Source organism: Oncorhynchus nerka, linkage group LG2 (assembly GCF_034236695.1).
Source record: "Oncorhynchus nerka isolate Pitt River linkage group LG2, Oner_Uvic_2.0, whole genome shotgun sequence".
Taxonomy (NCBI): domain Eukaryota; kingdom Metazoa; phylum Chordata; class Actinopteri; order Salmoniformes; family Salmonidae; genus Oncorhynchus; species Oncorhynchus nerka.
The window spans coordinates 13,041,753-13,068,135 of NC_088397.1; the positions used below are offsets into that span (position 1 = coordinate 13,041,753).

At 46.4% G+C, this 26,383-nt stretch overlaps 1 protein-coding gene across 5 annotated transcripts in view; it reads right to left on the minus strand.

Moving 5' to 3' along the window:
- agap1 (ArfGAP with GTPase domain, ankyrin repeat and PH domain 1) overlaps nt 1-26,383 on the minus strand; it is a 297,905-nt gene that overhangs the window by 20,670 nt on the left and 250,852 nt on the right. For all 5 annotated transcript variants that reach the window (XM_065023309.1, XM_065023307.1, XM_065023299.1 and 2 more), the window contains exons 15-16: nt 11,378-11,468; nt 9,206-9,428 (exon numbers count right to left, since the gene is read on the minus strand). In XM_065023309.1, coding sequence (XP_064879381.1) covers nt 9,206-9,428; nt 11,378-11,468 — 314 coding nt within the window. The remainder of the gene's footprint in view (nt 1-9,205; nt 9,429-11,377; nt 11,469-26,383) is intronic.

Consider the following 26,383-nt stretch of genomic DNA (forward strand, 5'->3'; position numbering starts at 1 on the left):
GAAACAAACACATTGACCCCAACAGTCAGAGGGTGAAGCTAACAAAGGTCAACTGTAGACTGAAACAAACACATTGACCCCAACAGTCAGAGGGTGAAGCTAACAAAGGTCAACTGTAGACTGAAACAAACACATTGACCCCAACAGTCAGAGGGTGAAACTAACAAAGGTCAACTGTAGACTGAAACAAACACATTGACCCCAACAGTCAGAGGGTGAAGCTAACAAAGGTCAACTGTAGACTGAAACAAACACATTGACCCCCAACTGTCAGAGGGTGAAGCTAACAAAGGTCAACTGTAGACTGAAACAAACACATTGACCCCAACAGTCAGAGGGTGAAGCTAACAAAGGTCAACTGTAGACTGAAACAAACACATTGACCCCCAACTGTCAGAGGGTGAAGCTAACAAAGGTCAACTGTAGACTGAAACAAACACATTGACCCTAACAGTCAGAGGGTGAAGCTAACAAAGGTCAACTGCGAGCAGGAGGATGGGCCGTGCAAAGGCGTGTTGATGCGCTGGTCAAGACGATCAGCCACCATGACAGGCTGCCAAATGTCAGCGTGGCACAAGCGTGTGTGTTTGCGTGTCGAGGGTCGTGTCGAGTGACGGCGACATGGCCGCCAAAGGAACGCCACAATCCCACAAAGTCACCGGCAGGCTGGATGAGAGGAGCTGTCACTACTGCTGGCTCAGGCCTGCTAAACGCCTCCCGCCAAACAGGCAGCTAACGGCCCTCCAGACTCACGGCCCAGGCCTCTGGGCCCTGGTGTGGTGTCCATGGCAGCCATCACATCATTAACACAATGAGAGAGTTGCTTGATGATAATAATGAGTTAGTGGTGCCACACCAGCACAGCAGTGCCAGGCCTACGGGTTACTACTGTAGTAGTCATTGTAGTAGTCAGTTTCAGCAGCCCTTGACCCGGCCCTCAGCACTGACCATCAGATAGGGGGGGTCACCGGGTCAGACCAAACACAGCCTACCAGGAGCTGTAGCCATCAGATAGGGGGGTCACCGGGCCAGACCAAACACAGCCTACCAGGAGCTGTAGCCATCAGATAGGGGGGTCACCGGGCCAGACCAAACACAGCCTACCAGGAGCTGTAGCCATCAGATAGGGGGTCACCGGGCCAGACCAAACACAGCCTACCAGGAGCTGTAGCCATCAGATAGGGGGGAGGGGTCACCGGGCCAGACCAAACACAGCCTACCAGGAGCTGTAGCCATCAGATAGGGGGGGGGGGGGGGTCACCGGGCCAGACCAAACACAGCCTACCAGGAGCTGTAGCCATCAGAGGTGGTGATGGTTAACTGCGGGCAACGAGAGGTTCAAGTGAACGCTTAGAGAAGGTTGATGATTTTGGTGTTTTTGGGGGCCTTTTGCCACATTGTGTCAAGGGAACTCTAGAGGACAGCAGCCTATGGCTACAGCAGAGCAGTACTGGCTGGTCCCCTGGAGTCAGACACACTGCACTGGGTTCACCATCACTTTCATATCTTCTGATTATTCTGGCAGCCTTCTCAAAATACTCCCTTATTTCACTATTTACAACATTCACTATAGCATCTCTCCAGTCCCTGCATTTGACAAGTACATCATGGACAGAGAGTCCTGGCCCCAGTGACCAACAGACAGACAGAGAAGCTTGGAGAGGGAGGAGGGCTAAGTAAAGCTCATTGGTCTGAAGAGAGAGAGAGAGAAGCTTGGAGAGGGAGGAGGGCTGAGTAAAGCTCATTGGTCTGAAGAGAGAGAAAGAGAGAGAGAGAGAGAAGCTTGGAGAGGGAGGAGGGCTGAGGAAAGCTCATCGGTCTGAAGAGAGAGAGCAGGACATCAAACGGACAGAGAAGCTTGGCGAGGGAGGAGGGCTGAGGAAAGCTCATGGTCTGAAGAGAGAGAGAGAGAAGCTTGGCGAGGGTGGAGGGCTGAGTAAAGCTCATTGGTCTGAAGAGAGAGAGCAGGACATCAGACGGACAGAGAAGCTTGGCGAGGGAGGAGGGCTGAGTAAAGCTCATTGGTCTGAAGAGAGAGCAGGACATCAGACGGACAGAGAAGCTTGGCGAGGGTGGAGGGCTGAGTAAAGCTCATTGGTCTGAAGAGAGAGAGCAGGACATCAGACGGACAGAGAAGCTTGGCGAGGGTGGAGGGCTGAGTAAAGCTCATTGGTCTGAAGAGAGAGCAGGACAGCAGGGGAGGCCTATCATGTCACATCTCTTATCAGATCTGTATGGAGGCTACAGCGAGCGGCGCTAAGCTACGTGTGATCTCTCCAAAGACGGTTCCTCCCTCCGCTCCAAACGGGACAGAGCAGAGAGAAGAGGAGGAAGAATGTGTTTAATACTCCCATGCCAATGCCCTGCTTCTCCCTCCAAACCGCCATCTCTTTCAATTCAATTCAAGGGGCTTTATTGGCATGGGAAACATGTGTTAACATTGCCAAAGCAAGTGAGGTAGATAATATATAAAGTGAATATATAAAGTGAAATAAACAATAAAAATTAACAGTAAACATTACACATACAGAAGTTTAAAACAATAAAGACAATACAAATGTCATATTATATTTATATACAGTGTTTTAACAATGTACAAATGGTTAAAGGACACAAGATAAAATAAATAAGCATAAATATGGGTTGTATTTACAATGGTGTTTGCTCTTCACTGGTTGCCCTTTTCTCGTGGCAACAGGTCACAAATCTTGCTGCTGTGATGTCACACTGTGGAATTTCACCCAGTAGATATGGCAGTTTATCAAAATTGGATTTGTTTTCGAATTCTTTGTGGATCTGTGTAATCTGAGGGAAATATGTGTCTCTAATATGGTCATACATTGGGCAGAAGGTTAGGAAGTGCAGCTCAGTTTCCACCTCATTTTGTGGGCAGTGAGCACATAGCCTGTCTTCTCTTGAGAGCCAGGTCTGCCTACGGCGGCCTTTCTCAACAGCAAGGCTATGCTCACTGAGTCTGTACATAGTCAAAGCTTTCCTTAATTTTGGGTCAGTCACAGTGGTCAGGTATTCTGCCGCTGTGTACTCTCTGTTTAGGGCCAAATAGCATTCTAGTTTGCTCTTTTTTTTTATTGTTAATTCTTTCCAATGTGTCAAGTAATTATCTTTCTCTCTCCCTCCAACCCTCCCTCTCTTTCTCCCTCCAACCCTCCCCCTCTTTCTCCCTCCCTCCAACCCTCCTCCCTCTCTTTCTCCCTCCCTCCAACCCTCCTCCCTCTCTTTCTCCCTCCAACCATCCCTCTCTTTCTCCCTCCAACCATCCCTCTCTTTCTCCCTCCAACCATCCCTCTCTTTCTCCCTCCAACCATCCCTCTCTTTCTCCCTCCAACCATCCCTCTCTTTCTCCCTCCAACCATCCCTCTCTTTCTCCCTCCAACCCTCCCTCTCTTTCTCCCTCCAACCCTCCCTCTCTCTCTCTCTCCAACCCTCCCTCTCTCTCTCTCCCTCTCCATTCCTCCCTCCATGTCTCCTCCATCCCTCAAACAGGACCTAACACTAATGCCCACATCTCTCCCTCCCTTGCTTCCCCCCTCCCCCAAACGGAACAGGACCTAATTGGAAGGCGAGAGAAAGGGAGAGGTACCAGACCATGACAGGCGGGAGGTCAGTGTAATTGCTGCTGGCCATATTTAACATTAAGATAATCAGTCCATTAATTACCCTCTGGATCATTAAATCAGTCACTTGCTAAATTACATTTCTGCATCTATTACTCAGTGGAGAGACCACGAGGCCAGGGAGAGACCACGAGAACAGGGAGAGACCACGAGAACAGGGAGAGACCACACCAGGGAGAGACCAGGGGGCCAGGGTGAGACCACGAGAACCGGGAGAGACCACGAGACCAGGGAGAGACCACGGGGCCAGGGAGAGACCACGGGGCCAGGGAGAGACCACGGGGCCAGGGAGAGACCACGAGGCCAGGGAGAGACCACGAGGCCAGGGAGAGACCACGAGGCCAGGGAGAGACCACGAGGCCAGGGAGAGACCACGGGGCCAGGGAGAGACCACGGGGGGAGAGGCCAGGGCCAGGAGAGACCACGGGGCCAGGAGAGACCACGGGGCCAGGGAGAGACCACGGGGAGAGACCACGGGGCCAGGGAGAGACCACGGGGCCAGGGAGAGACCACGGGGCCAGGGAGAGACCACGAGGCCAGGGAGAGACCAGAGACCACGGGGCCAGGGAGAGATCCACGGGAGGGGAGAGACCACGAGGGGGAGACCACGGGGAGAGACCACCGGGGCCACGGAGAGACCACGGGGCCACCACGGAACAGGGAGACCACGGGGCCACGGAGAGACCACCACGGGGCGGGAGAGACCACGGGGCCACGGAGAGACCACGGGGCCACGGAGAGACCACGGGGCCACGGAGAAACCACGGGGCCAGGGAGAGACCACGGGGCCAGGGAGAGACCACGGGGCCAGGGAGAGACCACGGGGCCAGGGAGAGACCACGGGGCCAGGGAGAGACCACGGGGCCAGAGGGAGACCACGAGGCCAGGGTGAGACCACGGGGTCAGGGAGAGACTTGTTTCATCCATCCAGATGGATTCAGATTCAGCCACCAGCCAAAGCCTGGATACAGTGCTACAGGCCTTCTATACCTAGCTATTGGCTACTGGCCTTCTATACCTAGCTATTGGCTACTGGCCTTCTATACCTAGCTATTGGCTACTGGCCTTCTATACCTAGCTATTGGCTACTGGCCTTCTATACCTAGCTATTGGCTACTGGCCTTCTATACCTAGCTATTGGCTACTGGCCTTCTATACCTAGCTATTGGCTACTGGCCTTCTATACCTAGCTAGTAGCTACTGGCCTTCTATACCTAGCTAGTAGCTACTGGCCTTCTATACCTAGCTAGCAGCTACTGGCCTTCTATACCTAGCTAGCAGCTACTGGCCTTCTATACCTAGCTAGTAGCTACTGACCTTCTATACCTAGCTAGTAGCTACTGACCTTCTATACCTAGCTAGTAGCTACTGACCTTCTATACCTAGCTAGTAGCTACTGACCTTCTATACCTAGCTAGTAGCTACTGACCTTCTATACCTAGCTATTGGCTACGGAACTTCTATACCTAGCTAGTAGCTACTGGCCCACTATTTTTTTAAATTTTACCTTTATTTTACTAGGCAAGTCAGTTAAGAACAAATTCTTATTTTCAATGACGGCCTAGGAACAGTGGGTTAACTGCCTGTTCAGTGGCAGAACAACAGATTTGTACCTTGTCAGCTCGGGGATTTGAACTTGCAACCTTCCGGCTACTAGTCTAACGCTCTAACCACTAGGCTACCCTGCCGCCCCATCTATACCTAGCTAGTAGCTACGGACGTTCTATACCTAGCTAGTAGCTACTGGCCTTCTATACCTAGCTAGCAGCTACTGGCCTTCTATACCTAGCTAGCAGCTACTGGCCTTCTATACCTAGCTAGCAGCTACTGGCCTTCTATACCTAGCTAGCAGCTACTGGCCTTCTATACCTAGCTAGCAGCTACTGGCCTTCTATACCTAGCTAGCAGCTACTGGCCTTCTATACCTAGCTAGTAGCTACGGACCTTCTATACCTAGCTAGTAGCTACTGGCCTTCTATACCTAGCTAGTAGCTACTGGCCTTCTATACCTAGCTAGTAGCTACGGACCTTTCCTCCACATCTACCATACAAGGATTTTACTGACACCAGTTAGCAATAGAAATATGAGCAACATATTGTAGAACCCTCAGGATCCCCCTTTTTAGGCAATAAAAATGAAATGCATACAATCCAATATTAGATACTTTAATCCAAGACACGCAGATGTCTGTCTTTGTGTCGTGGTTCACGTAGTGAAGATCTGAGGGATAACCAGTTTAATTCAGCATACATCAAGTATTAGTATACACATATCAAGTACATGATCGACTCAAGTCATGCAATGTGACTTATCTCATAAACATCCCAGAGACCAGTACACATCACGTCACAGACCATGGGACACTCAGCATGAGGCTGCAGGAGCACCATGCTGCATGTGAGCTGCAGTAGTGTACAGTAGAGGGACGTAGTGAACACTGAACAGCCACTTAAGGAATGGCCGAGGAAGGACTATCCTATCGATAGGCAGCGACGACTGAGACAAATGTCTGGCGAGCTTTGCCAAGCCGAGCCGAGTGTCCCCGGTTAATTGAGATAATATTGACCCTTTCTGTAATCTGTTCCCCTGGTCGCGCCACCCGACGGGGATACATGCCTCCCAAATACACAAATAAATAGGTACATGAATAACAATAAATGCATTAGCCGACTGACGGAAGGGGAGAGAGGGGGAGATGAGTGTGTGTGTGTGTGTGTTGCGTGCATGCATCTGTGTGTGTGTGGTGCGTGCATGCATCTGTGTGTGTGTGTGTGTGTGTGTGTGGTGCGTGCATGCATCTGTGTGTGTGTGTGTGTGTGTGGTGCGTGCATGCATCTGTGTGTGTGTGGTGCGTGCATGCATCTGTGTGTGTGTGTGTGTGTGTGTGGTGCGTGCATGCATCTGTGTGTGTGTGTGTGTGTGTGTGGTGCGTGCATGCATCTCTGTGTGTGTGTGCATGCTTGGTGTGTGTAAAAGGGAAACGGGTGGATCCATAGCTAGAGATGTTTGGTGTAGGGGCCAGTAATTAAAAGGTGCTTGTGGAGAGTAATGAGAACAGGAGGAAAATGGGAAGTCGATATTTATGCAGCCAGCAGTCAGCTCTAATTTGTTATGATGGCTGGTGGTGGAGCATGGGCTTGGCTGCCAATAATTGTGTGTGTGTGTGTGTGTGTGTGCTGATAATTACACCGCCCAGCAGACGTAAGTGCAGAGGGGCTGGGGCCAGTGAGAGTACAAGCCACAGACATTAACACTGTTACCATGTTAAACGCCACTGATTACTCCGTACTCACTTCCCCCTCTCTCTAATGGCTAACTCTTGTCTACTGTCCACCTCTGCTGCCAATATCATTACAATGCCCCTGTCACTACTACTGTCCCCAGTTTCCATCACTACTGCTGTCCCCAGTTTCCATCACTACTACTGTCCCCAGTTTCCATCACTACTACTGTCCCCAGTTTCCATCACTACTGCTGTCCCCAGTTTCCATCACTACTGCTGTCCCCAGTTTCCATCACTACTGCTGTCCCCAGTTTCCATCACTACTGCTGTCCCCAGTTTCCATCACTACTGCTGTCCCCAGTTTCCATCACTACTACTGTCCCCAGTTTCCATCACGACTACTGTCCCCAGTTTCCATCACTACTGCTGTCCCCAGTTTCCATCACTACTGCTGTCCCCAGTTTCCATCACTACTACTGTCCCCAGTTTCCATCACTACTACTGTCCCCAGTTTCCATCACTACTACTGTTCCCAGTTTCCATCACTACTGCTGTCCCCAGTTTCCATCACTACTGCTGTCCCCAGTTTCCATCACTACTACTGTCCCCAGTTTCCATCACTACTACTGTCCCCAGTTTCCATCACTACTACTGTCCCCAGTTTCCATCACTACTACTGTCCCCAGTTTCCATCACTACTACTGTCCCCAGTTTCCATCACTACTGCTGTCCCCAGTTTCCATCCCTACTACTGTTCCCAGTTTCCATCACTACTACTGTCCCCAGTTTCCATCACTACAACGGTCCCCAGTTTCCATCCCTACTACTGTCCCCAGTTTCCATCACTACTACTGTCCCCAGTTTCCATCACTACAACGGTCCCCATCCATATTCCTCAGTATTGCAGTCCTGAACAAACAGATGGCTGTTTACTCCAGTTTGGAGATGAATTTCAAACCCAACAATGTTCTATATATGTTATACCTGTATTTAACTAGGCAGGTCACTTAGGAACTCATTATTATTTACAATGACAGCCTACCGGGGAACTGCCTTGTTCTAGGCTACCTGCCGCCTAAATAATGCAAAACAGGTGAGAGCTCAACAAATCCAGAATATTATTTTACCAGCGCAGTGGGAGTGGGAATTCGAAACTACAAGTTAAGAATCTAAATGTAGTACGTAATGATTTTCAGGAAGAATCTCTGGAAAAGAAAGAGAGAGGCAGAGAAAGAGAGAGGCAGAGAAAGAGAGAGAGTGAGTAGAGAGAGAGAGAGCGAGCAGAGAGAGAGAGAGCAGAGAGAGAGCAGAGAGAGAGAGAGCGAGAGAGAGAGAGAGAGCGAGCAGAGAGAGAGCAGAGAGAGAGAGCAGAGAGAGAGAGCAGAGAGCGAGCAGAGAGAGAGCAGAGAGAGAGAGCAGAGAGAGCGAACAGAGAGAGAGAGCGAGCAGAGAGAGAGAGAGAGAGAGAGAGCAGAGAGAGAGAGAGCAGAGAGAGAGAGAGAGAGAGCAGAGAGCGAGCAGAGAGAGAGCGAGCAGAGAGAGAGAGCAGAGAGAGAGAGCAGAGAGAGAGAGCAGAGAGCGAGCAGAGAGAGAGAGCAGAGAGCGAGCAGAGAGAGAGAGCGAGCAGAGAGAGCAGAGAGCGAGCAGAGAGAGCAGAGAGCGAGCAGAGAGAGCAGAGAGCGAGCAGAGAGAAGAGAGAGCGAGCAGAGAGAAGAGAGCGAGCAGAGAGAGAGAGCAGAGAGAGAGAGAGAGCAGAGAGAGAGAAAGCAGAGAGAGAGAGCAGAGAGAGAGAGAGAGAGCAGAGAGAGAGAGAGAGAGAAAGCAGAGAGAGAGAGAGAGCAGAGAGAGAGAGAGCAGAGAGAGAGAGCAGAGAGAGAGAGCAGAGAGAGAGAGAGCAGAGAGAGAGCAGAGAGAGAGAGAGAGAGAGAGAGAGAGAGCAGAGAGAGAGCGAGCAGAGAGAGAGCGAGCAGAGAGAGAGCGAGCAGAGAGAGAGCAGAGAGAGAGAGCAGAGAGAGAGCGAGCAGAGAGAGAGAGAGCAGAGAGAGAAAGCAGAGAGAGAGAGAGCAGAGAGAGAGAGAGCAGAGAGAGAACGAGCAGAGAGAGAACGAGCAGAGAGAGAACGAGCAGAGAGAGAACGAGCAGAGAGAGAACGAGCAGAGAGAGAACGAGCAGAGAGAGAACGAGCAGAGAGAGAACGAGCAGAGAGAGAACGAGCAGAGAGAGAACGAGCAGAGAGAGAACGAGCAGAGAGAGAACGAGCAGAGAGAGAGTAGAGAGAGAGAGAGAGCAGAGAGCAGAAAGGAGAGGAAACAGACAGAGACAAAGAGACTGGAGTGCTCCCCCTACCTGGTGGCGTCGGGTGCTGGTTTGAGGCGTCCCTGTGCATTGCCCTCCCACACGTCATTGGCCAGCTCGTTGCCTATAGAGGTCATGACCTTGAGGAGCTCCAGGGGCCACTCATCCAGGTCCAGGGACCGAACACGAGATAGGTGGGTCCCCAGGTTCCTGTGGATCCCTGAACACTCGATACAGATCAACGCTCCCAGGTTGAGACTGGCCCAGTCGGGGTCTGGGAAACAGAGTCAGGACACACATTTTAGATACTTCATTTGAATCCATAAGACATATTTGCAAAATGATTCAAAAGGTCATAGAAAAAGGGATACAATCATAAAACGTTTTTTAACTGGATAATAAAATCAATCAATCAATCAATACCATATTACTGAAGGATCAGACGGGAGGTGAAGGAGACAGAACAGGTATTACTGAAGGATCAGACGGGAGGTGAAGGAGACAGAACAGGTATTACTGAAGGATCAGACGGGAGGTGAAGGAGACAGAACAGGTATTACTGAAGGATGAGACGGGAGGTGAAGGAGACAGAACAGGTATTACTGAAGGATCAGACGGGAGGTGAAGGAGACAGAACAGGTATTACTGAAGGATGAGACGGGAGGTGAAGGAGACAGAACAGGTATTACTGAAGGATCGGGCGGGAGGTGAAGGAGACAGAACAGGTATTACTGAAGGATCAGACGGGAGGTGAAGGAGACAGAACAGGTATTACTGAAGGATGAGACGGGAGGTGAAGGAGACAGAACAGGTATTACTGAAGGATCAGACGGGAGGTGAAGGAGACAGAACAGGTATTACTGAAGGATGAGACGGGAGGTGAAGGAGACAGAACAGGTATTACTGAAGGATCGGGCGGGAGGTGAAGGAGACAGAACAGGTATTACTGAAGGATCGGACGGGAGGTGAAGGAGACAGAACAGGTATTACTGAAGGATCGGACGGGAGGTGAAGGAGACAGAACAGGTATAACTGAAGGATCGGACGGGAGGTGAAGGAGACAGAACAGGTATTACTGAAGGATCGGACGGGAGGTGAAGGAGACAGAACAGGTATTACTGAAGGATCGGGTGGGAGGTGAAGGAGACAGAACAGGTATTACTGAAGGATCGGGCGGGAGGTGAAGGAGACAGAACAGGTATTACTGAAGGATCAGACGGGAGGTGAAGGAGACAGAACAGGTATTACTGAAGGATGAGACGGGAGGTGAAGGAGACAGAACAGGTATTACTGAAGGATCAGACGGGAGGTGAAGGAGACAGAACAGGTATTACTGAAGGATGAGACGGGAGGTGAAGGAGACAGAACAGGTATTACTGAAGGATCGGGCGGGAGGTGAAGGAGACAGAACAGGTATTACTGAAGGATCGGACGGGAGGTGAAGGAGACAGAACAGGTATTACTGAAGGATCGGACGGGAGGTGAAGGAGACAGAACAGGTATAACTGAAGGATCGGACGGGAGGTGAAGGAGACAGAACAGGTATTACTGAAGGATCGGACGGGAGGTGAAGGAGACAGAACAGGTATTACTGAAGGATCAGACGGGAGGTGAAGGAGACAGAACAGGTATTACTGAAGGATCAGACGGGAGGTGAAGGAGACAGAACAGGTATTACTGAAGGATCAGACGGGAGGTGAAGGAGACAGAACAGGTATTACTGAAGGATCAGACGGGAGGTGAAGGAGACAGAACAGGTATTACTGAAGGATCAGACGGGAGGTGAAGGAGACAGAACAGGTATTACTGAAGGATCAGACGGGAGGTGAAGGAGACAGAACAGGTATTACTGAAGGATCAGACGGGAGGTGAAGGAGACAGAACAGGTATTACTGAAGGATCAGACGGGAGGTGAAGGAGACAGAACAGGTATTACTGAAGGATCGGGCGGGAGGTGAAGGAGACAGAACAGGTATTACTGAAGGATCAGATGGGAGGTGAAGGAGACAGAACAGGTATTACTGAAGGATCAGACAGAACAGGTATTACTGAAGGATCAGGCAGAACAGGTATTACTGAAGGATCAGGCAGAACAGGTATTACTGAAGGATCAGGCAGAACAGGTATTACTGAAGGATCAGGCAGAACAGGTATTACTGAAGGATCAGGCGGGAGGTACACTGTTGTTAGCTATCAGAGGTAAAATAGATAGTTGTAACTCACTCTGGGCCTCACAGTCCACACAGCGAGAGTTCCCTCTTAGGCTCCTCACATTCTGTAAGGCCATGGCCTCAGACTGGCTGGTCAGACGTGACTGTAGGAAAACAATCCAACCGCCATTGTTATGGATAGCTATAACAGCACTAACCTAGACACACACACCAGATTCATCACGCAACTCATTTAGATTGGTTTCCACCAAACATAAGCAAGAGAATGTGTGTGTGTGTGTGTGAGAGAACAAATAACACAACAAACAGAAGTGGAGACAACAGAAGCTATTCTACAGTGCAAATGTTCCTCCGAGGCCTGGGGCGTCAACAGAGCAGAGGGCTGGCTGGCTCAGATGAGGCTGGCCTGGTCCACTACGCCGTGGGAGGGAAATGGCACCGCTACGCCTATATTACACTTACAGTAATTGCCATTTGTAATTATTTGAACGTGTTTGGGGGTTGAGCAAGTGTGTGTGTGTGTGTGTGAGTGAATAGGCCTATAGGAGAGCGTGTGTGTGTGTGTGAATAGGCCTATAGGAGAGTGTGTGTGTGTGTGAATAGGCCTATAGGAGAGTGTGTGTGTGTGTGAATAGGCCTATAGGAGAGTGTGTGTGTGTGAATAGGCCTATAGGAGAGTGTGTGTGTGTGTGTGTGTGTGTGTGTGAATAGGCCTATAGGAGAGAGTGTGTGTGTGTGTGTGAATAGGCCTATAGGAGAGTGTGTGTGTGTGAATAGGCCTATAGGAGAGTGTGTGTGTGTGTGTGTGTGTGAATAGGCCTATAGGAGAGAGTGTGTGTGTGTGTGTGTGTGAATAGGTCTATAGGAGAGAGTGTGTGTGTGTGTGTGTGTGAATAGGCCTATAGGAGAGTGTGTGTGTGTGTGTGTGTGTGTGTGTGTGTGTGTGTGTGTGTGTGTGTGAATAGGCCTATAGGAGAGTGTGTGTGTGTGTGTATAGGCCTATAGGAGAGTGTGTGTGTGTGTGTGAATAGGTCTATAGGAGAGAGTGTGTGTGTGTGTGAATAGGCCTATAGGAGAGAGTGTGTGTGTGTGTGTGAATAGGCCTATAGGAGAGTGTGTGTGTGTGTGTGTGAATAGGCCTATAGGAGAGTGTGTGTGTGTGTGTGTGTGTGTGTGTGTGTGTGTGAATAGGCCTATAGGAGAGAGTGTGTGTGTGTGTGTGTGAATAGGTCTATAGGAGAGAGTGTGTGTGTGTGTGTGTGAATAGGCCTATAGGAGAGTGTGTGTGTGTGGGTGTGTGTGTGTGTGTGTGTGAATAGGCCTATAGGAGAGAGTGTGTGTGAATAGGTCTATAGGAGAGAGTGTGTGTGTGTGTGTGTGAATAGGCCTATAGGAGAGTGTGTGTGTGTGTGAATAGGCCTATAGGAGAGTGTGTGTGTGTGTGTGTGTGAATAGGCCTATAGGAGAGTGTGTGTCGCTCTGGATAAGAGCGTCTGCTAAATGACTTAAATGTAAATGTAATGTAAATGTATAGTAGTGTAACAGCGTGGTATAGTGGTATAGTAGTGTAACAGTGTGGTATAGTAGTGTAACAGTGTGGTATAGTGGTATAGTAGTGTAACAGTGTGGTATAGTGGTATAGTAGTGTAACAGTGTGGTATAGTAGTGTAACAGTGTGGTATAGTGGTATAGTAGTGTAACAGTGTGGTATAGTGGTATAGTAGTGTAACAGTGTGGTATAGTGGTATAGTAGTGTAACAGTGTGGTATAGTGGTATAGTAGTGTAACAGCGTGGTATAGTGCTGTAACAGTGTGGTATAGTGGTGTAACAGTGTAACAGTGTGGTATAGTGGTATAGTAGTGTAACAATGTGGTATAGTAGTGTAACTGTGTGGTATAGTAGTGTAACTGTGTGGTATAGTAGTGTAACAGTGTGGTATAGTGGTATAGTAGTGTAACAGTGTGGTATAGCAGTGTAACAGTGTGGTATAGTGGTGTAACAGTGTAACAGTGTGGTATAGTAGTGTAACAGTGTGGTATAGTGGTATAGCAGTGTGACAGTGTGGTATAGTACTGTAACAGTGTGGTATAGTGGTATAGTAGTGTAACAGTGTGGTATAGTAGTGTAACAGTGTGGTATAGTAGTGTAACAGCGTGGTATAGTAGTGTAACAGCGTGGTATAGCAGTGTAACAGCATGGTATACCACTATACCACACTGTTACACTACTACACTATAAAACTACTGTTACACTACTATACCACTATACCACTCTGTTACACTAGCTACATAGCCGTCTTTGTATCAAAGATAAATTGTGTAGGCTAGAGCGATTTCCTAGGTTAGCTAGCCAGCTATTGTCGTTCTTTTAACGCAACGTAATGTAATCAACACTGCTAGCTAGCCAGCTAGCCCCGAATAGCAGCACAGTAGAAACTATTACACTCAACGGAACGACTTGATTAGTGTAGTGTCAACAACGCAGCCAATGCCAGCTAGCATACATAGTCAACAACGCAGCCTCTGCCAGCTAGCCTACTTCAGCAGTACTGTATCATTTTAATCATTTTAGTCAATAAGATTCTTGCTACGTAAGCTTAACTTTCTGAACACTCGAGACGTGTAGTCCACTTGTCATTCCAATCTCCTTTGCATTAGCGTAGCCTCTTGTGTAGCCTGTCAACTATGTGTCTGTCTATCCCTGTTCTCTCCTCTCTGCACAGGCCATACAAACGCTCCACACCGCGTGGCCGCGGCCACCCTAATCTGGTGGTCCCAGCGCGCACGACCCACGTGGAGTTCCAGGTCTCCGGTAGCCTCTGGAACTGCCGATCTGCGGCCAACAAGGCAGAGTTCATCTCAGCCTATGCCTCCCTCCAGTCCCTCGACTTCTTGGCACTGACGGAAACATGGATCACCACAGACAACACTGCTACTCCTACTGCTCTCTCTTCGTCTGCCCACGTGTTCTCGCACACCCCGAGAGCTTCTGGTCAGCGGGGTGGTGGCACCGGGATCCTCATCTCTCCCAAGTGGTCATTCTCTCTTTCTCCCCTCACCCATCTGTCTATCGCCTCCTTTGAATTCCATGCTGTCACAGTTACCAGCCCTTTCAAGCTTAACATCCTTATCATTTATCGCCCTCCAGGTTCCCTTGGAGAGTTCATCAATGAGCTTGATGCCTTGATAAGCTCCTTTCCTGAGGACGGCTCACCTCTCACAGTTCTGGGCGACTTTAACCTCCCCACGTCTACCTTTGACTCATTCCTCTCTGCCTCCTTCTTTCCACTCCTCTCCTCTTTTGACCTCACCCTCTCACCTTCCCCCCCTACTCACAAGGCAGGAAATACGCTCGACCTCATCTTTACTAGATGTTGTTCTTCCACTAACCTCATTGCAACTCCCCTCCAAGTCTCCGACCACTACCTTGTATCCTTTTCCCTCTCGCTCTCATCCAACACTTCCCACACTGCCCCTACTCGGATGGTATCGCGCCGTCCCAACCTTCGCTCTCTCTCCCCGCTACTCTCTCCTCTTCCATCCTATCATCTCTTCCCTCTGCTCAAACCTTCTCCAACCTATCTCCTGATTCTGCCTCCTCAACCCTCCTCTCCTCCCTTTCTGCATCCTTTGACTCTCTATGTCCCCTATCCTCCAGGCCGGCTCGGTCCTCCCCTCCCGCTCCGTGGCTCGACGACTCATTGCGAGCTCACAGAACAGGGCTCCGGGCAGCCGAGCGGAAATGGAGGAAAACTCGCCTCCCTGCGGACCTGACATCCTTTCACTCCCTCCTCTCTACATTTTCCTCTTCTCTCTCTGCTGCTAAAGCCACTTTCTACCACTCTAAATTCCAAGCATCTGCCTCTAACCCTAGGAAGCTCTTTACAACCTCCCCCTCCCTCCTGAATCCTCCTCCCCCCCCTCCTCCCTCTCTGCAGATGACTTCATCAACCATTTTGAAAAGAAGGTCGACGACATCCAATCCTCGTTTGCTAAGTCAAACGACACCGCTGGTTCTGCTCACACTGCCCTACCCTGTGCTCTGACCTCTTTCTCCCCTCTCTCTCAGATGAAATCTCGCGTCTTGTGACGGCCGGCCGCCCAACAACCTGCCCGCTTGACCCTATCCCCTCCTCTCTTCTCCAGACCATTTCCGGAGACCTTCTCCCTTACCTCACCTCGCTCATCAACTCATCCCTGACCGCTGGCTACGTCCCTTCCGTCTTCAAGAGAGCGAGAGTTGCACCCCTTCTGAAAAAACCTACACTCGATCCCTCCGATGTCAACAACTACAGACCAGTATCCCTTCTTTCTTTTCTCTCCAAAACTCTTGAACGTGCCGTCCTTGGCCAGCTCTCCCGCTATCTCTCTCAGAATGACCTTCTTGATCCAAATCAGTCAGGTTTCAAGACTAGTCATTCAACTGAGACTGCTCTTCTCTGTATCACGGAGACGCTCCGCACTGCTAAAGCTAACTCTCTCTCCTCTGCTCTCATCCTTCTAGACCTATCGGCTGCCTTCGATACTGTGAACCATCAGATCCTCCTCTCAACAGAGTGGTATAGCAGTGTAACAGAGTGGTATAGCAGTGTAACAGAGTGGTATAGCAGTGTAACAGTGTGGTATAGAAGTGTAACAGTGTGGTATAGAAGTGTAACAGTGTGGTATAGTGGTATAGTACTGTAACAGTGTGGTATAGCAGTGTAACAGTGTGGTATAGTACTGTAACAGTGTGGTATAGTAGTGTGACAGTGTGGTATAGTAGTGTAACAGCGTGGTATAGTAGTGTGACAGCGTGGTATAGTAGTGTGACAGTGTGGTATAGTAGTGTAACAATGTGGTATAGTGGTATAGTAGTGTGACAGTGTGGTATAGTACTGTAACAGTGTGGTATAGTGGTATAGTAGTGTAACAGTGTGGTATAGTAGTGTAACAGTGTGGTATAGTGGTATAGTAGTGTAACAGCGTGGTATAGTAGTGTGACAGCGTGGTATAGTAGTGTAACAGCGTGGTATAGTAGTGTAACAGCATGGTATAGTAGTGTAACAGTGTGGTATAGAAGTGTAACAGTGTGGTATAGTACTGTAACAGTGTGGTATAGTGGTATAGTAGTGTAACAGCGTGGTATAGTAGTGTAACAGCGTGGTATAGTAGTGTAACAGTGTGGTATAGTAGTGTAACAGTGTGGTATAGCAGTGTAACAGTGTGGTATAGTAGTGTAACAGCGTGGTATAGCAGTGTGACAGCATGGTATAGTATGTGTAAAAGCGTGGTATAGCAGTGTAACAGCATGGTATAGTAGTGTAACAGTGTGGTATAGAAGTGTAACAGTGTGGTATAGTGGTATAGTACTGTAACAGTGTGGTATAGCAGTGTAACAGTGTGGTATAGAAGTGTAACAGTGTGGTATAGAAGTGTAACAGTGTGGTATAGTGGTATAACACTGTGGTACAGTGTGGTATAGTAGTGTAACAGTGTGGTATAGTAGTGTAACAGTGTGGTATAGTAGTAACAGTAATAGTAGTGTAACAGTGTGGTATAGTACTGTAAGTAGTGTAACAGTGTGGTATAGTACAGTGTGTAACAGTGTGGTATAGTAGTGTGACAGTGTGGGTATAGTAGTGTAGTGTGGTATAGTAGTGTGACAGCGTGGTATAGTAGTGTGACAGTGTGGTATAGTAGTGTGACAGTGTGGTATAGTAGTGTAACAGCGTGGTATAGTAGTGTGACAGTGTGGTATAGTAGTGTGACAGTGTGGTATAGTAGTGTAACAGTGTGGTATAGTGGTATAGTAGTGTGACAGTGTGGTATAGTAGTGTAACAGTGTGGTATAGTGGTATAGTAGTGTGACAGTGTGGTATAGTAGTGTAACAGTGTGGTATAGTAGTGTAACAGTGGTATAGTACTGTAACAGTGTGGTATAGTAGTGTGACAGTGGTATAGTAGTGGTATAGTAGTGTAACAGTGTGTTATGTGGTATAGTAGTGTAACAGTGTGGTATAGTGGTATAGTAGTGTAGTATAGTAGTGTAACAGTGTGGTATAGTAGTGTGACAGTGTGTATAGTAGTGTGACAGTGTGGTATAGTGGTATAGTAGTGTAACAGTGTGGTATAGTAGTGTAACAGTGTGGTATAGTAGTGTAACAGCGTGGTATAGTAGTGTAACAGTGTGGTATAGTAGTGTAACAGTGTGGTATAGTAGTGTAACAGTGTGGTATAGTAGTGTAACAGTGTGGTATAGTGGTATAGTAGTGTAACAGCGTGGTATAGTAGTGTAACAGCGTGGTATAGTAGTGTAACAGCGTGGTATAGTGGTATAGTAGTGTAACAGCATGGTATAGTAGTGTAACAGCATGGTATAGTAGTGTAACAGTGTGGTATAGAAGTGTAACAGTGTGGTATAGTGGTATAGTACTGTAACAGTGTGGTATAGCAGTGTAACAGTGTGGTATAGAAGTGTAACAGTGTGGTATAGAAGTGTAACAGTGTGGTATAGTGGTATAGTACTGTAACAGTGTGGTATAGCAGTGTAACAGTGTGGTATAGTACTGTACCAGTGTGGTATAGTACTGTAACAGTGTGGTATAGTACTGTAACAGTGTGGTATAGTAGTGTGCCAGTGTGGTATAGTAGTGTGACAGCGTGGTATAGTAGTGGCGCGAATAGTGTGACAGGTAACAGCACAGAAGCAGAAAGTAGTGGTACCACTGGTGTCCCCCAGGGCTCTGTTCTAGGCCCTCTCAGTCTGGTATACACCAAGTCACTTGGCTCTGTCATAGTAGTGTAACATGGTCTAGTGTCATTGCTATGCAGACGACACACAATTAATCTTCTCCTTTCCCCCTTCTGATGACAGGTGGCGTATAGCATCTCTGCATGTCTGGTGACATATCAGTGTGGATGACGGATCACCACCTCAAGTGGTACCTAGACGGAGCTGCTCTTCCTCCCGGAGAAGGACTGCCCGTTCCAGTGTCTCGCCATCACGGTTGACAACTCCATTGTGTCCTCCTCCCAGAGCGCTAAGAACCTTGGCGTGATCCTGGACAACACCCTGTGTTCTCAACTAACATCAAGTAGGTGGCCCGTTCCTGTAGGTTCATGCTCTGTAACATCCGTATAGTAGTGTGGTCACACAGGAAGTGTAACCAGGCACTTGTCATCTCCCGTCTGGATACTGTGCTGTTAGCTGGGCTCCCTGCCTGTGCCATTAAACCCTACAACTCATCAGAACGTAACAGTGTGGTATAACCTTCCCAAGTTCTCTACGTCACCCCGCTCCTCCGTACTGGCTTCCAGTTGTAAGCTCGCATCCGTGTGGTATTGCCTACGTAAGCTGTGAGGGTAGTGTGACAGGCTGGTATAGTACCTCCAGGCTCTGATCAGGCCCTACACCCAAACAGGGCACTGCGTTCATCCACCTCTGGTATAGTAGCCTCCCTACCACTGAGGAAGTGTGTAACAGTTCCCGTCAGCCCAGTCAAAACTGTAGTGCTCTGGCCCCCAATGGTGGAACAAACTCCCTCACGTGGTATAGGACAGCGTGTCAATCAGTACACCTGAAACCCCACCTCTTTAAGGAATACCTAGGATAGGATAAGTAGTAATCCCTCTCACCCCCTCCCCCTTAAAGATTTAGATGCAGTACTGTTCCACTGGATGTCATAAGGTGAATGCACCAATTTGTAAGTCGCTCTGGATAAGAGCGTCTGCTAAATGACTTAAATGTAAATGTAAATGGTATAGTAGTGTAACAGAGTGGTATAGCAGTGTAACAGTGTGGTATAGCAGTGTAACAGTGTGGTATAGAAGTGTAACAGTGTGGTATAGTGGTATAGTACTGTAACAGTGTGGTATAGCAGTGTAACAGTGTGGTATAGTGGTATAATAGTGTAACAGTGTGGTATAGTAGTGTGACAGTGTGGTATAGTGGTGTAACAGTGTGGTATAGTGGTCTAACAGTGTAACAGTGTGGTAAAGTAGTGTAAAAGTGTGGTATAGTAGTGTAACAGTAGTTGTATAGTAGTGTAACAGTGTGGTATAGTGGTATAGTAGTGTAACGGTGTGGTATAGTAGTGTAACAGTGTGGTATAGTAGTGTGACAGCGTGGTATAGTAGTGTAACAGTGTGGTATAGTAGTGTAACAGTGTGGTATAGTAGTGTAACATTGTGGTATAGTAGTGTAACATTGTGGTATAGTAGTGTAACATTGTGGTATAGTAGTGTAACATTGTGGTATAGTAGTGTAACATTGTGTTATAGTAGTGTAACAGTAGTTGTATAGTAGTGTAACAGTGTGGTATAGTGGTATAGTAGTGTAACAGTGTGGTATAGTAGTGTAACAGTGTGGTATAGTAGTGTAACCGTAGTGGTATAGCAGTGTAACAGTGTGGTATAGCAGTGTAACAGTGTGGTATAGCAGTGTAACAGTGTGGTATAGTAGAGTAACAGTGTGGTATAGTAGTGTAACAGTAGTGTAGCAGTAGTGGTATAGCAGTGTGGTATAGCAGTGTAACAGCATGGTATAGTAGTGTAACAGAGTGGTATAGCAGTGTAACAGAGTGGTATAGCAGTGTAACAGTGTGGTATAGCAGTGTAACAGTGTGGTATAGAAGTGTAACAGTGTGGTATAACAGTGTAAGTGTGGTATAGAGTGTAACAGTGTGGTATAGTGGTATAGTACTGTAACAGTGTGGTATAGCAGTGTAACAGTGTGGTATAGTACTGTAACAGTGTGGTATAGTAGTGTGACAGTGTGGTATAGTAGTGTAACAGCGTGGTATAGTAGTGTGACAGCGTGGTATAGTAGTGTGACAGTGTGGTATAGTAGTGTAACAATGTGGTATAGTGGTATAGTAGTGTGACAGTGTGGTATAGTACTGTAACAGTGTGGTATAGTGGTATAGTAGTGTAACAGTGTGGTATAGTAGTGTAACAGTGGTATAGTAGTGTAACAGTGTGGTATAGTGGTATAGTAGTGTAACAGTGTGGTATAGTAGTGTGACAGCGTGGTATAGTAGTGTAACAGTGTGGTATAGTGGTATAGTAGTGTAACAGCATGGTATAGTAGTGTAACAGTGTGGTATAGTGGTATAGAAGTGTAACAGTGTGGTATAGTACTGTAACAGTGTGGTATAGTGGTATAGTAGTGTAACAGCGTGGTATAGTAGTGTAACAGCGTGGTATAGTAGTGTAACAGTGTGGTATAGTAGTGTAACAGTGTGGTATAGTGTAACAGTGTGGTATAGTAGTGTAACAGTGTGGTATAGTAGTGTAACAGTGGTATAGACAGTGTGACAGCATGTGTATAGTATGTGTAAAGCGTGGTATAGTGTAACAGTGTAACAGCATGGTATAGTAGTGTAACAGTGTGGTATAGTATAGTAGTGTGAACAGTGTGGTATAGTGGTATAGTACTGTAACAGTGTGGTATAGCAGTGTAACAGTGTGGTATAGAAGTGTAACAGTGTGGTATAGAAGTGTAACAGTGTGGTATAGTGGTATAGTACTGCAACAGTGTGGTATAGTAGTGTAACAGTGTGGTATAGTAGTGTAACAGTGTGGTATAGTAGTGTAACAGTGTGGTATAGTACTGTAACAGTGTGGTATAGTAGTGTGACAGTGTGGTATAGTAGTGTGACAGCGTGGTATAGTAGTGTGACAGTGTGGTATAGTAGTGTGACAGTGTGGTATAGTAGTGTAACAGCGTGGTATAGTAGTGTGACAGCGTGGTATAGTAGTGTGACAGTGTGGTATAGTAGTGTAACAGTGTGGTATAGTGGTATAGTAGTGTGACAGTGTGGTATAGTAGTGTAACAGTGTGGTATAGTGGTATAGTAGTGTGACAGTGTGGTATAGTACTGTAACAGTGTGGTATAGTAGTGTGACAGTGTGGTATAGTAGTGTAACAGCGTGGTATAGTAGTGTAACAGTGTGGTATAGTGGTATAGTAGTGTAACAGTGTGGTATAGTGGTATAGTAGTGTAACAGTGTGGTATAGTAGTGTGACAGCGTGGTATAGTAGTGTGACAGTGTGGTATAGTGGTATAGTAGTGTAACAGTGTGGTATAGTAGTGTAACAGTGTGGTATAGTAGTGTAACAGTGTGGTATAGTAGTGTAACAGTGTGGTATAGTAGTGTAACAGTGTGGTATAGTAGTGTAACAGTGTGGTATAGTAGTGTAACAGTGTGGTATAGAAGTGTAACAGTGTGGTATAGTGGTATAGTAGTGTAACAGCGTGGTATAGCAGTGTGACAGCGTGGTATAGTAGTGTAACAGCGTGGTATAGTGGTATAGTAGTGTAACAGCATGGTATAGTAGTGTAACAGCATGGTATAGTAGTGTAACAGTGTGGTATAGAAGTGTAACAGTGTGGTATAGTGGTATAGTACTGTAACAGTGTGGTATAGTAGTGTAACAGTGTATAGGTAACAGTGTGGTATAGAAGTGTAACAGTGTGGTATAGTAGTGTAACAGTGTGGTATAGTGGTATAGTACTGTAACAGTGTGGTATAGCAGTGTAACAGTGTGGTATAGTACTGTACCAGTGTGGTATAGTACTGTAACAGTGTGGTATAGTACTGTAACAGTGTGGTATAGTAGTGTGCCAGTGTGGTATAGTAGTGTGACAGCGTGGTATAGTAGTGTGACAGCGTGGTATAGTAGTGTGACAGTGTGGTATAGTAGTGTAACAGCGTGGTATAGTAGTGTGACAGTGTGGTATAGTACTGTACCAGTGTGGTATAGTACTGTAACAGTGTGGTATAGTACTGTAACAGTGTGGTATAGTATTGTACCAGTGTGGTATAGTACTGTAACAGTGTGGTATAGTACTGTAACAGTGTGGTATAGTAGTGTGCCAGTGTGGTATAGTAGTGTGACAGCGTGGTATAGTAGTGTGACAGCATGGTATAGTAGTGTGACAGTGTGGTATAGTAGTGTAACAGCGTGGTATAGTAGTGTGACAGTGTGGTATAGTAGTGTGACAGTGTGGTATAGTAGTGTAACAGTGTGGTATAGTAGTGTAACAGTGTGGTATAGTGGTATAGTACTGTAACAGTGTGGTATAGTAGTGTAACAGTGTGGTATAGTAGTGTAACAGTGTGGTATAGAAGTGTAACAGTGTGGTATAGTGGTATAGTACTGTAACAGTGTGGTATAGCAGTGTAACAGTGTGGTATAGTACTGTACCAGTGTGGTATAGTACTGTAACAGTGTATAGGTGTAACAGTGTATAGTAGTGTGACAGTGTGGTATAGTAGTGTGACAGTGTGGTATAGTAGTGTGACAGCGTGGTATAGTAGTGTGACAGCGTGGTATAGTAGTGTGACAGCGTGGTATAGTAGTGTGACAGTGTGGTATAGTAGTGTGAACAGCGTATAGTAGTGTGACAGTGTGGTATAGTAGTGTGATAGTAGTGTAACAGGTATAGTAGTGTAACAGTGTGGTATAGTGGTATAGTAGTGTGACAGTGTGGTATAGTAGTGTAACAGTGTGGTATAGTGGTATAGTAGTGTAACAGTGGTATAGTGTATAGTAGTGTAACAGTGTGGTATAGTAGTGTAACAGTGTGGTATAGTAGTGTATAGTAGTGTGTAACAGTGTGGTATAGTAGTGTGATAGTAGTGTAACAGTGTGGTATAGTAGTGTGAACAGTGTGGTATAGTAGTGTAACAGCGTGGTATAGTGTGTAACAGTGTGGTATAGCAGGTATAGTAACAGTGTGGTATAGTAGTGTAACAGTGTGGTATAGTAGTGTAACAGTGTGGTATAGTAGTGTAACAGTGTGGTATAGTAGTGTAACAGTGTGGTATAGTAGTGTAACAGTGTGGTATAGAAGTGTAACAGTGTGGTATAGTGGTATAGTACTGTAACAGTGTGGTATAGTAGTGTAACAGTGTGGTATAGTAGTGTAACAGTGTGGTATAGTACTGTAACAGTGTGGTATAGTAGTGTATAGTAGTGTGACAGTGTGGTATAGTAGTGTGACAGCGTGGTATAGTAGTGTGACAGCGTGGTACAGTGGTATAGTGTGTACAGTGTGGTATAGTAGTGTGACAGTGTGGTATAGTAGTGTGACAGTATAGTAGTGTGACAGTGTGGTATAGTGGTAGTGTGACAGTGTGGTATAGTAGTGTAACAGTGTGGTATAGTAGTGTAACAGTGTGGTATAGTAGTGTAACAGTGTGGTATAGTGGTATAGTAGTGTAACAGTGTGGTATAGTAGTGTAACAGTGTGGTATAGTAGTGTAACAGCGTGGTATAGTAGTGTAACAGCGTGGTATAGTAGTGTAACAGCGTGGTATAGCAGTGTAACAGCATGGTATAGTAGTGTAACAGTGTGGTATAGTAGTGTAACAGTGTGGTATAGTAGTGTAACAGCGTGGTATAGTAGTGTAACAGTGTGGTATAGTAGTGTAACAGCGTGGTATAGTAGTGTAACAGCGTGGTATAGCAGTGTAACAGCATGGTATAATAGTGTAACAGTGTGGTATAGTAGTGTAACAGTGTGGTATAGTAGTGTAACAGCGTGGTATAGTAGTGTAACAGTGTGGTACAGTAGTGTAACAGTGTGGTATAGAAGTGTAACAGTGTGGTATAGTGGTATAGTAGTGTAACAGCGTGGTATAGCTGTGACAGCGTGGTATAGTAGTGTAACAGCGTGGTATAGTGGTATAGTAGTGTAACAGCATGGTATAGTAGTGTAACAGCATGGTATAGTAGTGTAACAGTGTGGTATAGAAGTGTAACAGTGTGGTATAGTGGTATAGTACTGTAACAGTGTGGTATAGCAGTGTAACAGTGTGGTATAGAAGTGTAACAGTGTGGTATAGAAGTGTAACAGTGTGGTATAGCAGTGTAACAGTGTGGTATAGTACTGTAACAGTGTGGTATAGTAGTGTGCCAGTGTGGTATAGTAGTGTGACAGCGTGGTATAGTAGTGTGACAGTGTGGTATAGTAGTGTAACAGTGTGGTATAGTAGTGTGACAGTGTGGTATAGTAGTGTAACAGTGTGGTATAGTGGTATAGTAGTGTGACAGTGTGGTATAGTACTGTAACAGTGTGGTATAGTGGTATAGTAGTGTGACAGTGTGGTATGTAGTGGTATAGTAGTGTAACAGTGTGGTATAGTGGTGGTATAGTGTAACAGTGTGGTATAGTAGTGTAACAGTGTATAGTATAGTGTGTATAGTAGTGTAACAGTGTGGTATAGTAGTGTGACAGTGTGGTATAGTGTGACAGTGTGGTATAGTAGTGTGACAGTGTGGTATAGTAGTGTAACAGCGTGGTATAGTAGTGTGACAGCGTGGTATAGTAGTGTAACAGCGTGGTATAGTAGTGTGACAGTGGTATAGTAGTGTGACAGTGTGGTATAGTAGTGTGAGTGTATAGTAGTGTAACAGCGTGGTATAGTAGTGTGACAGTAGTGTGACAGTGTGGTATAGTAGTGTAACAGTGTGGTATAGTGGTATAGTAGTGTGACAGTGTGGTATAGTAGTGTAACAGTGTGGTATAGTGGTATAGTAGTGTGACAGTGTGGTATAGTACTGTAACAGTGTGGTATAGTAGTGTGACAGTGTGGTGTAGTAGTGTAACAGCGTGGTATAGTAGTGTAACAGTGTGTTATAGTGGTATAGTAGTGTAACAGTGTGGTATAGTGGTATAGTAGTAACAGTAATAGTAGTGTAGTGTGGTATAGTAGTGTGACAGCGTGGTATAGTAGTGTGACAGTGTGGTATAGTGGTATAGTAGTGTAACAGTGTGGTATAGAAGTGTAACAGTGTGGTATAGTAGTGTAACAGCGTGGTATAGTAGTGTAACAGTGTGGTATAGTAGTGTAACAGTGTGGTATAGAAGTGTAACAGTGTGGTATAGAAGTGTAACAGTGTGGTATAGTAGTGTAACAGTAGTAGTGTAACAGTGTAACAGCGTGGTATAGTAGTGTGACAGCGTGGTATAGTAGTGTAACAGCATGGTATAGTAGTAGTGGTATAGTAGTGTAACAGTGTGGTATAGTAGTGTAACAGTGTGTGACAGTGTGGTATAGTAGTGTAACAGTGTGGTATAGTAGTGTAACAGTGTGGTATAGTAGTGTAACAGTGTGGTATAGTAGTGTGAACAGTGTGGTATAGTAGTGTAACAGTGTGGTATAGAAGTGTAACAGTGTGGTATAGTAGTGTAACAGTGTGGTATAGTAGTGTAACAGTGTGGTATAGTACTGTATAGTGTGTATAGTACTGTAACAGTGTGGTATAGTAGTGTAACAGTGTGGTATAGTAGTGTGAACAGTGTGGTATAGTAGTGTAACAGTGGTATAGTGGTGTAGTGTGACAGTGTGGTATAGTAGTGTGACAGTGTGGTATAGTAGTGTAACAGTGTGGTATAGTAGTGTAACAGTGTGGTATAGTAGTGTAACAGTGTGGTATAGTAGTGTGGTATAGTAGTGTAACAGTGTGGTATAGTAGTGTAACAGTGTGGTATAGTAGTGTAACAGTGTGGTATAGTAGTGTAACAGTGTGGTATAGTAGTGTAACAGTGTGGTATAGTAGTGTAACAGTGTGGTATAGTAGTGTATAGTAGTGTGACAGTGTGGTATAGTAGTGTGACAGCGTGGTATAGTAGTGTGAACAGTGTGGTATAGTAGTGTAACAGTGTGGTATAGTAGTGTGACAGTGGTATAGTAGTGTAACCAGTGTGGTATAGTAGTGTAACAGTGTGGTATAGTGGTATAGTAGTGTGGTATAGTAGTGTATAGTAGTGTAACAGTGGTATAGTAGTGTAACAGTGTGGTATAGTAGTGTAACAGTGTGGTATAGTGTGTAACAGTGTGGTATAGTGGTATAGTAGTGTAACAGTGTGGTATAGCAGTGTAACAGTGTGGTATAGTAGTGTAACAGTGTGGTATAGTACTGTAACAGTGTGGTATAGTAGTGTGACAGTGTGTGGTATAGTAGTGTGACAGCGTGGTATAGTAGTGTAACAGCGTGGTATAGTAGTGTGACAGTGTGGTATAGTAGTGTGACAGTGGTATAGTGTATAGTAGTGTAACAGTGTAT